At 24.9% G+C, this 13,335-nt stretch overlaps 1 protein-coding gene across 1 annotated transcript in view; it reads left to right on the top strand.

Moving 5' to 3' along the window:
- The window catches only part of LOC117173992 (transportin-2), a 79,939-nt gene that overhangs the window by 15,810 nt on the left and 50,794 nt on the right, over positions 1 to 13,335 (top strand). Inside the window, exons 4-6 of the mRNA XM_033362682.1 lie at positions 62 to 410; positions 5,427 to 5,628; positions 11,605 to 12,316. Of these exons, the coding sequence (XP_033218573.1) occupies positions 62 to 410; positions 5,427 to 5,628; positions 11,605 to 12,316 (1,263 nt within the window). The remainder of the gene's footprint in view (positions 1 to 61; positions 411 to 5,426; positions 5,629 to 11,604; positions 12,317 to 13,335) is intronic.

The following is a 13,335-nucleotide window of genomic DNA, read 5'->3' as shown; positions in this document are numbered from 1 at the left end:
GCTAGACAGCCTGTCTAAAATATTTTTATGATGGGGTATCTGATTTTGCAATTATTTTCAGGTGATTTGACCGCATGGCCGGAACTGCTTCCGGCTTTGTGCACTATGCTCGATTCACAGGATTACAATGTGTGCGAGGGCGCATTTGGCGCGCTGCAAAAAATCTGCGAGGATTCGGCCGAGCTTCTCGATTCAGACGCACTGAATCGACCGCTCAATGTTTTAATTCCGCGATTTTTGCAATTCTTCCGGCACAGTAGTCCCAAAATTCGATCGCACGCAATCGCGTGTGTTAATCAATTTATCATTCATCGGGTTCAGCCACTGATGATTCACATTGACAGTTTCATCGAGAATCTCTTCCACTTGGCGACTGATGATGATCCTGATGTCCGGAAAAATGTTTGCAGGTGATTATCAATCTTTAAAAAATATTTAGAAGTAAAGTTTATTTATATTTAATTTTTATTTTATTACATTTTTTATTTCACTTAGAAAATAAATAACGATTGTACAAAACGATTCAGCATTAATTCAAAATTTTAGAATTTCTTTCTGAACTATTTTTAATTTCTAAATAAATTCAATATATTTATAATTAATGCCTTTTATTCAATTTTAGTCTAAAATATACCATTTTTAAATCATGCAATTTGAAATTTTTCAATTAAGAAAAAGAACAATTAATATTTAGAAATATCTGACTTTTCATTTAAAATCCGTAATTATAAATTAATGATTTAAAACTGAACAAAAAAGAAACTAAACTTTAGAATGTAAATTGTTATATTTTAAAAACTTTTATTTTTTAGGCAAATTGTTAAATTTTGATGTTATAAATATCACTTGAACGCCTATTATTCTTAGAAAAAAATCAAGCTTCAGAAGAATAACATTTTTTAAGATTGCTAGGATAATTGAAAATGATTTTTTATTATTGAAAAATTATTTGAAATAAGAATAGTTTTAAAAGAAATTTAAAAGTTGCGAAAAACTGTTAATAATATTTTTATATTTGAAAAAATATGAAACAACATGTAGACATTTCAAGATCTTGAAATAAAATTTCGAAGCATTTTAAGGATTTTCAAAACTATTTAAAATAATTAAAATTTAATTTGAACGCGAAATTTTCAATCTTTTACAAATTTATAGTTGGAGCTGGAATTTGTGCAGAATAATAATTTTGACTTGAAATCCGGGAATTTTCAAATTTTAACAAATACCTAGAAATTTTCGAAAAGGAATAAAATTCTGAATTGGAACAGGCAATTTTTCATGAGTTGAAGCGGGGAGTTTTCAAATTTTAACCAATTCTGAGTTGAAACTTATATTTATCCAAAAGAATTATAATTTTTTCTGGAACAGGGAATGTTAACATTTAAATAAATTCCGAGCTAGAACGGGGAATTTTTAAATAGAATTAATTCTAATTCTGAGTTGAAACTTGAAACGTGATATTTTAGAAAAAATCAAAATTATGAATTGGAACAGGAAATTTAAAAAATTCGAATTCTTATTTGAAACTGAAAATTTTCGAAAAGTATTAAAATTCCGGTTTTGAAACAGGAATTTTCATTTTTAATAGAAAATGTAATTTTTTGAACAAAATTATTGTTCTGTGTTGAAACGAGGTATTTTCGAAAAAATTGAAAATATGAATTGGAACAGGAAATTTTACAAAAAATTCGAATTCTTACAATTATTTGAAATGCAGAATTTTCGAAAAGAATTAAAATTCTGGATTTGAATAAGGAATTTTTCGAAAAGCATTAAAATTCCAAATTTAAACAGGAAATTCTCAATTTAAAAAAAAAATTATTTTTTACCTGACAATGTAACTTCCAGTTTTTTCGTGAAAATTAATCTTTTTTAGCTGAAAATTCAATTTCGTTCGCTTGCAGCAAACTAATCTTTTTAATTAAAATTTCTTCTTTTTGGATTACAATACAACTACTGATTAGAAAAATTATCTTCTGGGTTCAAAAAAGTGGATAAAAACATTTGTATTCAAGAAATAAATAAATTTTAATGGATCTGTACGTTAAGCATTAAAAAGTGGACAAAAAGATTTTAAATCAGTTCAAAATTGAGGAATTTCCAGATTTTAGCGTTAAAAAATTGTGAAATTTTTTATGTATAATTTACAAATGAACATTTGTCGAAAACATTGAGTGGTTTTAAGAGATTTTGAGAGATATTTAGGAGTTTTGAAAAGATTCAAAATTATGAAGCCAATTTTAAAAAGGTTCTTTAAAATCTTCCAGATTATTTTTTGAATTTTTTTAAAATCTTTTAAAACCTTTTTAAATATTCTCTTGAAGTAATTTTTGAAAATGAAAAATAAGTTTTGATTTTCCTGGGAATTTTAAGAAAATATTTTGATTCTTTTGAAACCTTTCACAATTCTTGAAAAGCTTCTAATTTTTAGGTTTAAAATCTACAAAAATCTATATTTTGTTTTAAATTTGGCCATCATTTCAAGTTTTAAATTCATTTTGAATATTTTTGAAGCTTCTAAATATCTCTTGAAATTACTCAAATATCGTCTACATATAATAAATGTTGAATTGTTATTTATACATTAAAACTTTTAAAAAATATTCTAAAATTTGTAGGATTTCCTAAAAATTGTAGGAAAAATTCAATTCATTTTGACAGATATTTAGAAGTTTAATTTAAAACAACTTCTAGATTAAAGCTTCTTTCTTTTGTGGGAAATTCAATCATTTTGAAAGAAAATTAATATTTTTTGGCGAAAATTGAAATTTTTGGTTTAGAAAAATCGTTTTTTTTTTTCATAAAAATTCCACAATTAGGTTGGAAATAAACTTTTTTGTTAAAATCTCGTTTCATTGGTTGAAATTCTAAATATTTTGTTGAAAATTCTTGTTTTCTGTTGTTAAAAATTAATTTTTTCAACTGAAAATATAACTTCCGTTTTTAGCTGAAAATTTTTCCTTTTTAGTTAAAAATTCATATATTTTGTTGAAAATCGAACTTTAATTGTAGAAAATTAATCTCCTTCGTTGAAAATTTAATTAACTTGGTAGAAAGTTCATATTTTTAGTTTGAAAAATCGTTTTTTTTTAACTTCAAAATTCGACAATTGTTTTGAAAATTCTTTTTTTTTTTATAATTGTTTTAAATAAAAATATAACTGTTATTTTTGGTTAAAAATGTGTTACTTTAGTTGAAAATTTATCTAGGCTATTGAAAATTTGTCTTGATAAAAAAATTCGACTATTTGGTTGAAACTTACCATTTTTTAGTTGAAGATTCGTTTAAAATTTCTTTGGTTGAAAGTTCTATTATTTTGGTAGAAAATTCATATCTTTGATTGAAAATTGAACTTTTTCTAGAAAATTCGTTGTTTTTTTTTAAAATTCACAATCAGGTTGAAAATTCTTTTTTGTTAAAAATTCATTTTATTGGTTGAAAATTTAACTTAAAAATTAATTTTTTTCAAGTGAAAATAAAACTTCTTTTAACTGCAAGTTTATCCTTTTTAGTTGAAAATTTATGTATTGAAAGTTAAACTATTTGGTTGAAAGTATTTATTATTCATTTATTTATATTTATTAAATTATCTTGGGAGAAAATTCGTTTTTATAATCTTTAAAATTCGTCAATGATGATGAAAATTTTTAAATTTTGTTGAAAATTCTTTAATTTTTTTATAGTTTTCTCAATTAAAAATATAACTCTAATTTTTGACTGCAAATTGATTACTTCAGTTCAAAATTTGACTTTTATGGTCGAATCTTAATTCTTGGTAAAAAAAATGCACCTATTTGGTTCAAAATTTAATTATTTTGTTAGAAAATTTATATTTTGTGTTTAAAATTCATCTTTTTTGTAAAAAATTCTTTTCTTTTTTGATTTACCTAAAAATTACACAATCAGGTTGAAAATTAAACTATTTTGGTAGAAAATTCAAATTTTTTTGTTGAGAATTTACCCTTTTTGTTGAAAATTCATATTTTTATTTGAAAATTGAATAATTTGGTTAAAAGTTTATTGCTTTGTTGAAAATAGCGTAAGGTTTTTATAAATAAAATAAAAATGTATGCCAAATAGGAAAATTGAAATTTTGGTCAGGGAAAATTGAAAAAATGTAATTATTTGAAAAAGAAATTTTTATTGCAAAATATAAAAAAAAAGAGTAAATTATTTTTAGCCAAAAAATGTATCTACAGGGAGACCGGAAAACCCGGGAAATGACAGTGAATTTTTTTTTTGGACCTGGAATTTTACAAATTTCTAGAGAGAAAAAGTCTGTCTTTTTTTTATTTCAATCGGTTTTTAAATAATTAGTTAAATTGTGATATTTTTCAATTATATTATTCAGTTTGTAATGCGTAATTCAAAAATCTTTCACTTGATAAATTTTCCATTTTGGATTTAAAATTTGTAAGTGTACATTTTAATTTAAAGATTTTTTACATTCAGTTTTAAATACTTAAAAGAATTGAAATTTAGGAGCGCTTAAAATCTAAGATTTAAAAAATAAACAACAAACATTTCTAGTTGATCATTCACAATTTTAGAATTTTCAGATTTTAACGTTAAAAATGAAAAATATTCCATTTTTAAACGATTCGATTAGAAGTGTTCTAATTAAGAAAAAGAAGAATTACTTAATATATAAAAATATCGAAATTTTTATTTGAAAATCAGTAATTATAAATTCAATATTCAAAAATACAAAAAGATTTTAATTTGTAAGTCAAATTATTGAATTTTGATGTCTAAATGACAATTAAACACCTATTATTTTCAGAAAAAAAAACGCAAGTCAGTCAAAGAAATATTTAGAAGTTTTGAAAAAATTCAAAATTAATTAAAAATTCTATATGATTTCAAAGAATTTAAAGGAAGCTTTTTTTCGAAAAACTCCAGAAGAATAAAAAACATTTTCTATAAAATTTAAAAATGATTTTTTATTTCCAAAAATTAATTTGAAGACACTATTTAAAAAGATTGACAAAATTATTAAAAATTAATTTGGAGGATTTTAAGGAATTTTTTTCATTTTGGCAGGATCAAAACAAAAAAAAATTGTTGGAATAATTTTATAAAAACTTCGAATAATTTTAAAACATGTTAGAAGTTTTAAAGAAAATTCTAAAATAATAAAAAAATTTGAAAAAATGTCAAACAGTATGTAAATGTTTGAAAATTTTGAAGCATTTTAAGAATTTTGAAACTATTTGAAAAAGAAAAGAATAACTTTTAATTTAATAAGTGTTTTTAATTTAGCAGTTTATTGCTTTAAATGGAACATTTTTTGGCTTCAGTTTGATTTTTAAAATATTAATGACCTTGAGAAATATTTTTGAACCTGGAAAAAAGCGGGAATTTTTTTCTTTCAAGAAAACGGCCACCCTGATCTAAATTAATGAAAAAATTTCTTTTGGTTGCAGAGCACTCGTTATGTTGTTGGAGGTACGAATGGATCGTTTGATTCCCCACATGCATAGTATAATTGAATATATGCTTATGCGTACGCAAGACCCTGACGAGAATGTTGCATTAGAAGCCTGTGAATTTTGGCTCTCGTTGGCCGAACAACCCATTTGCAAAGACGCTCTTGCACCGCATTTGCATACCCTCATTCCCATTTTGGTAAGTCGTCTCATCAAGTATTTTAAAATAAATAGGAAAATGTTTTCAGGTTTAAAAAATTTTTAATTAAAAAATTTTAATTGTTAATTTAAAGAATTTAAAATTGCAGTCTCCAAGGCTTAAACAATTAAAAATTCAAAGCTGTCGATGTTGAAAATTTTGGATAAAAAACATTTATATTTAATCAAAAGAATAAAAAAAAATTAGTAAGATTCCTAGGAAAATTAAAAATAATTTTTCATTTTGGAACATTATTTTAAACAGAATATAGAAAAACAATTTAAAAGATTTCCAAAATTATTAAAAAAGGAATCTCGAAGATTTTAATCATTTTTTTTTTAATTCGTAGCAGGGTTTTCTAAAAAGTCTGGGAAGGATTTCATTAATTTCAAAAGATATTTAGAAATTCTAAAAAAAAAACTTTTAAAATAGTTTTAAATTTGAATGAATTTAAGGGGAAATTTTAGATTTTGAAAAATTTTGAAGCTTTTCATGGAATTTTAAACTAATTAAGTTTAAAATAATTTCACTTCTTTTTTAAGAAGTACCATAATAAATTCAACAATTTTAATTTTTTAATTTTTAACGTTTCTAGCTTGGATTTATATTTTTAGAATTTGTTTAGAAAATTTCAAAAGATTTTATAAAGATTTCAAACATTTCTCAAGGATTTTGAAACATTCAGAAGGTTACAAGAATACTAAAAATTTTGAAAAAGGAGTAAATCAGATTTCGAAAGGTTCCAAAGATTTGTATTGATTTCAATTTTTTTTTAGAATTCAAATGAATACAAAATATTTCAGAAAGATTTCATCAAAATTTAATCCAGATGTTAAAAGAATTCAAGAAGGTTATAAAAGGTTTCAAAGGTTGTAAATAATTTCAAAATTTTTAGAATATTTCAAAAATGTTACAAAGATTTCAAACATTTCACGAATTTTAAAGACTTAAACACAGATTTTAAGCCAGATTTAAAAGATTTGCAATGATTAAAATTTTTTAAAGAAGATATCACAAAAATTTCAAATATTTGAATAATTTTAAGTGAGATGACAAAAAATTTCAAAAAGATTTCATAAAGCTTTCACCAAAATTTCATAGGTATGTTAAAAGAATGCAAGAATTTCAGATTTCAAAAAGTGTACAGCAGTCCAAAATACAAAACATTTCAAAAGTTTTAAACAAATTCTTTTTTTTGTTTTTGTTTTAGAAAATTCCAAATATTTCATAAAAAAGTTCGAGCAATTTCAAGTAAATAAAAAAGAGGCAAGATTAGATTTAGTAGAAGTTTTCAATGATTTCAGGAGAACAAAAAATTTCTTATAAACAAAGATTAAAGAAAGATTTCACAAATATTTCCTAGATTTCAAAAAATTTCACAAATGTTTCAAAGAATTTACAAAAAAAAAAAAAAAAAAAAAAAAAGATATCACAGTAACACGATTTTACAAAGATTTGAAATGCATCAAAAAATTTTAACGAATTCACAAAGATTTGCGAAAATTTTAAAAAGAATTTCAAGGATTTTCACATTTAAATATTCATAAATCTCGGAATAAATCGATAAAAAAAGTGTGAATTTTATTCCTAAACGTATTAAAAATGTCCAAAAATATTATAAAAGTGTAAAAAATTTAATTAAAACCAGGCTATAAATTTTAAATTGTATTTAAGATTTTTTTTTGGTAAAGTTTGAAGTATTTATTACGATCTTAAATAATTCTTCATCAAAAAGAAAGTCTTTGAGATGGAATTTACATCTTATGCAGTGAAAAAGAACATTTTTCGATAGAAATGTTGTTGTAAAAAAAAACTATTGTACTATTTATTGTGTTTTTTAACATATTATAAACTTGAATGACCTTAAACATGCATTTTTAACTAAAAAGGATAAATTTTCAATAAAAAATGGAATAGTTAAATTTTCAGTTGATAAAATTAATTTTCAACGAAAAACATTAATTCTCTACTAAAATGATAAATCTTCAACCAAAAAGATGAATTTGAACGAAAATGATCAATTTTTTTACAAAAACTGAATTGTTAACCAAATAGTTTAGCTTTTAACAGAAAAGGTGAAATTGCAATCAAAGAGGTTAATTTTCTAGCAAAAAAGTCGAATCTTCAAGAAAATAAATAAATTTTCAACTAAAAAGATTAATTTTCAACTAATATTATGAATCTTTCCATCTAAAATGAATTTTGAATCAAATGGTTTAATTTCTTACCATACAGATGAATTTCCAACTAGCAACATTATTTTTCTATCAAAAAGACGAATTTTCAACAAAATAAATAAATTTTTGGCAAAGAAGATTATTTTTCTATAAAAAGACGAATTTTAAACAAAATAAATAAATTTTCAGTCACAGAAATAAATTTTTAACCAAAATTATTAATCTTTTACCGAAAAAAATGAATTTTTAACAAAAATATTGATTGTTTAACCAAAAAGATTAATTTTTTTAACAGAGAAGATTATTTTTCTACAAAAAAAAAGACGAATTTTCAGCGAAAAAGATGGATTTTTAACCATGAACATTAACTTTCCACAAAATGCATGAATTTTAAACAAAAAATAGAGTTGTTAATTTTTAGTTATGGACATTATTTTCAACCAAGGAACAAACAATTTTCAAAAAAATAGTTCAGTTTCAAAAAAAAAAAAAAAAAAATTCATCCAAAAAATGAATTTTCCACGAATTTTCAGTAAAGTAGTTGAATTTTTTATTTTTAAATCAATCGTGATATAGTTAACATTCAGTTTAAAAAATGTTTTCAAACAAACAAGACGAATTTTCATCAAAATAAATAAATTTTCAACCAAGGAAATACATTTTAAACAAAAATGATGAATCTTTCACTCAAAAAATGAATTTTCAACCACGAGCGTTAATTTTCTACCAAAAAAAATTAACTTTAAAAAAAATACGTCCATGTTTAACCAAATAGTTGAATTTTCAATTATAATAAAAGATCACATTTTCAACCAAATGTCGAATAATTAAATTTACATTTAATCAAATTAATTTTCAATTAAACAAAGAACGAGTTAATAACAAAATATTGTAATCAACTACATTAATTTTCTACCAAAACACACCAATTTTAACAAAATACATGAATGTTCAGCTAAAAAGTTAAATTTTGAACTAAAAATGGAAAAGTTGAATTTTCAATTGGAAAAATTATTTTTTAACCCAAAAAAAATTTTTTTTAACAAAATAGTTAAATTTTCAACTAACAAAAATAACTTTTAAACACAAGATGGAAGTTTTTAAAAATATTTCTATTTTCATATAATTCATACAGTTTCGACATTAATAATAATAAATAATTTTAAAAAATACTAATAATAATAAAAATAAGAGGTCAAAAATAAATTCAAGGCGTTCAAAATTTAAGAGTTTTTTTTTCAAACCGCGAATCTGTAAATAAAATTATTTCAGAATCAGAGTTCGAAAATAGAAAAAATTAAAAACTTTAGAAATTGATTACTTAACATTCAAAGGAATTGAAATTGCATTAGTGCTTTTAAATAAAAATAATTTTTAATTTGATACTACTTTAAAGTATATTGAATGTTTCAAAGTCAAAGTTGTACAAATTGTAGAATTTAAAATTTTTATTACAATTAAACAAATTATAATTGATGTTACACATTTTTTTTCTATGATAAAAAATTAATTTTTCGTCATTTTTACTTCTCAAAATGTAACGTTTTTAAATTATAAAGCTTTAAAATTAAATAATTCGAAAGAAATTTAAAAAAATGTAATTTTTAATTTTTAATAGAAAAGTTTTGAAAATCGCCATCGAAACTGAAATGGAAAAATTATTTGTATTGGTATTAACAGGTCGTAAAAATAGTTATTTATTTATTTTTTGTATGTGTCAGGTATAATAATATAATTAATTGTTTAAGGCCCTTTAACAATTTAGAAATTTTTAATATTGAAAAATTTGTTATTATTGATTTTCAAAAATTATGTTCTTAATATAAGGTAATAGAAACTCAAGGACACATGAGTTTTTTGCTACTTTTTAATTTAATTTGAAAATTAAGAATTTATGAGAACCTCCGAATTTATTTTAATTAATAGAAAATTTTATTTTTTCGTTAATTTTTCGGTTGAAATCAACTCTTTTTTTGAAAGTTTGTCTTTTTTATTTTAGAGTTTACCTGCTTCAGCAGAAATTAAATCTTTTTTTGTTCATAAAAAATGCAACCGTTTGATTAGAAATTAAGACATTATACGATTTTCTTGAAAAATTAACTCTTTCGTAGAAAAATTACTTTTTGTTTAAAATTTATATTTTGGCGATGAAAAATGAACTGAAATATTTTCTGGATGAAAGTTCCACTTCTTAAAAAAAAATTATTTTTTATTACAAATTCATCAGTTTTAGTACAAAATTGATATTTTTTGTATAAAGATGCAACTATTTAGTAGAGAATTGAACCATTTTGTTAAAAGTTCATCCTTTTTGGATGAAAAAATTCGTTTTTGTGGATTGAAAATTCAATTTTTCCGTAGAAACTTATTATTTTGTTACAAAAATTTAATTTTTGATGTTACTGAGTTAACTGGAATCTTTTTTGGATGAAAACTCAACTTTTTTTGTAATCAAAATTTTTTCTGCTTTACGATAAATTTCGTATTTTTTTTATAAAAATGCAATTATTTGCTAGAGAATTCAACAATTTTGTTAAAAAATCCTCCTGTTTGGTTAAAAATTCGTCTTTTTGGAATAAATATTCAATTTTTTGGAAATTTCATTTTTTTGTATGAAAATGCAACTTTTTTAAATTAAAAACCGTTCTTCTTTGCTTGATAATTCAACTAATTTTTGTTTAAAACATTTGGTTGAATCGCTTTGTTAAGAAATCACTTTTTTTTGTTAAAGATTTATATTTTAGGTTGAAAACTTATCTCGTTGGTTGAAAGTTATCTTATAATTTAAGATTTATATTTTTTAGTTAAAAATTTGCATTTTTGTTGTTGTGAAAAACTATTTTTTATTTTGAAATTGCTTTTTTTGCGCAAAAATGCAGCAGTATGTAGATAAACTTTTATTTATTTTTGAGTGAAAAATCTTTATTTGTTGGAAATTCGTCTTTTTGGTTTTAAAGTTCTTTTCTTTTGTTGTATAAATTTTATTCATTTTTGATTAAAATATAAACTATGGCACTTTTTCTTTGGCAATTGGTCTTTTTAGGTTGAATATTCAACTATTATGTTGAAAATTCCAGTATTTTGTTGAAGAGTTATCTTTTAAAGGAGAAAAAACTTTTTTTAAATTAATGAATAAATTTGAAAGTTTTTAAATTCTATATGAACATTGTTTTATTTCGCTTCTAAAATATTCTATGGTAAAAATATCAGATTAAAATGCTGGTACTTGAATATTAATTATTTGAAATGAAAACTTAGTCAAAGAAAAATCAGAGAATTTTGAAAATGTCATGCGTTAAATTTTCCGTGGCTAGAGTTTCAGTCTGTGTTAAATAATGAATGAGCTATTGCTCTGCATATTTTAAAATCCTGAATATTTCTAGAGCTAGAAAATAATTTATATTCAACCCCTGATATAACCTGAACAATAAAAATATTGTTAAAAGTAATAAATTCTCCTAAATACTGTCCCATTCTCGGTTATATAACCTGAACTTAAATTCTCGGGAATTTAAGAACTCTAGCTTAAAGTATAAAAAAGGGAAAGAAACGCACGTTTTTCTTGCCTCCTGTGAAAAAAATAGAAATGTGGGTTACCCCTTTTTGGACGCCAGCCATTCATTTTATTCTTCAAAATTGTAAATTCATGGTAAAATTTGGTTAGAAAATCGCCCTCTTTTCTCCTCACTTATGCGTCCGGTTTAATTGTGGACAATCAGAACAGTGGAAAGTTGTGACGACACAACTCTACCTAGAGGATCCTCGTGGCAAACCTGAATGTTGAACTCTCTTTTTTCAGGTGAAAGGGATGAAGTATTCGGAAATCGACATTATCCTGTTGAAGGGAGACGTCGAGGAGGACGAAATGATTCCCGACAAGGAGGAGGACATCAGACCAAGATTCCACAAGTCCAAGACGCATCACTCGCACGCCACGATGAGTAAGCACATTGACGAGAACGGCGGATGCGGGGACGATAAGTATCTCGACATGGAGGACGGTGGCGACGGGGGCGACGATGAGTCGACCCTCGAATGGAATTTGCGAAAGTGTTCGGCAGCTGCTCTCGATATTATCGCCAGTGTCTTCCGCGACGATCTTCTTGGCGTGCTGGTGCCCATTTTGAAGGAGACTCTCTTCCACCAGGACTGGGAGATCAAAGAGTCGGGGATTCTGGCACTGGGCGCGATTGCCGAGGGCTGTATGAGCGGCATGATTCCCCACTTGTCCGAGCTGATTCCCTATTTGATTAACTCGCTGAGTGACAAAAAGGCGCTGGTCCGATCGATCACTTGCTGGACTCTGAGCCGCTATGCCCACTGGGTCTGCGCTCAACCTCACGACACTTACCTGAAACCATTAATGACGGAATTGCTCAAACGAATTTTGGATGGGAACAAGCGTGTCCAGGAGGCGGCGTGTTCGGCGTTTGCCACTCTGGAGGAGGAAGCCTGCACTGAACTGGTTCCCTATCTTGGATTTATTCTTGAGACGCTTGTCTTCGCCTTTGGTAAGTGGATGTCATTGTTCACCCTCAAACGGTACACTAGTGCGAATTCGCACCCGAAGTTTTTTTTTCTTTCATTTTGTTGGCATTTATGTTTTCCCATCTATCCCCATTTATATTAAATATGTGTATGATATATCTTAGTTGTTTATTATATATTCAATGTGTTCAATACTTAATATTCACATTGCAAATAAACCAATTCGCACTAGTGTACCGTTTACGTATGCTCGGTTGAAGTGTGCCGTTTGAGGGATAATTATAATCTTATCCGGGTTGCTGCAAGGATTGAAAGATTGAAAATTTGACGATATTGTTTAACATTCGTCTATTGGGACAGAAAAATCGTCCTCTTGGATTTAAAATACGCTTATTTTTTTAATGGAACTGGCTTCTTAAACATTCATTTACTTCGATCATTTAGTAGAAAATTATGTTTAGATTTTAGAAAAAGATTTTAGTCGAGTTTTCACGATTAAACTATGAATTTTTGAACAAGAAATAATTTCCTAACAAGAAAATTGAATATTAAATCCAAAAAGACGAATTTTTAACCAAAAAGGAGGACTTTTCAACAAAATTGTTGAATTCTCTAGCATATAGTTGCATTTTTATCAAAAAAATATATAATTTATTGTAAAGCAGATGAATTTTTTTTTATAAAAAAGTTAAGTGTTCATAAAAAAAAAAAGATTCCAGTTTACTCAATAACATCAAAAATTGAATTAATGTAACAAAAAAAAATAAGTTTCTACGAAAAAAATTGAATTTTCAATCCAAAAAGACGAATTTTTTTCAATAGTAGCATTTTTATCCAAAAAAGATCAATTGAGACTCCGGATTCTATAACCACGCATAAAATTTGCCTGGCCGCTTCAGGCCGCTCGAGTTGGCCCCTGATGGCTTGAAAATCAGTTTTAGAAAATTCAACTTTTTAAGATATCACTTCATAGGAAATTTCATGGCGCATCTTTTTTCTCTCGACAAAAAAGTTGTATCTTTCAATGTTTCTGTAAAAAATC

Source organism: Belonocnema kinseyi, chromosome 5 (assembly GCF_010883055.1).
Source record: "Belonocnema kinseyi isolate 2016_QV_RU_SX_M_011 chromosome 5, B_treatae_v1, whole genome shotgun sequence".
NCBI lineage: Eukaryota > Metazoa > Arthropoda > Insecta > Hymenoptera > Cynipidae > Belonocnema > Belonocnema kinseyi.
This window is presented reverse-complemented; position numbering and strand designations above follow the sequence as displayed.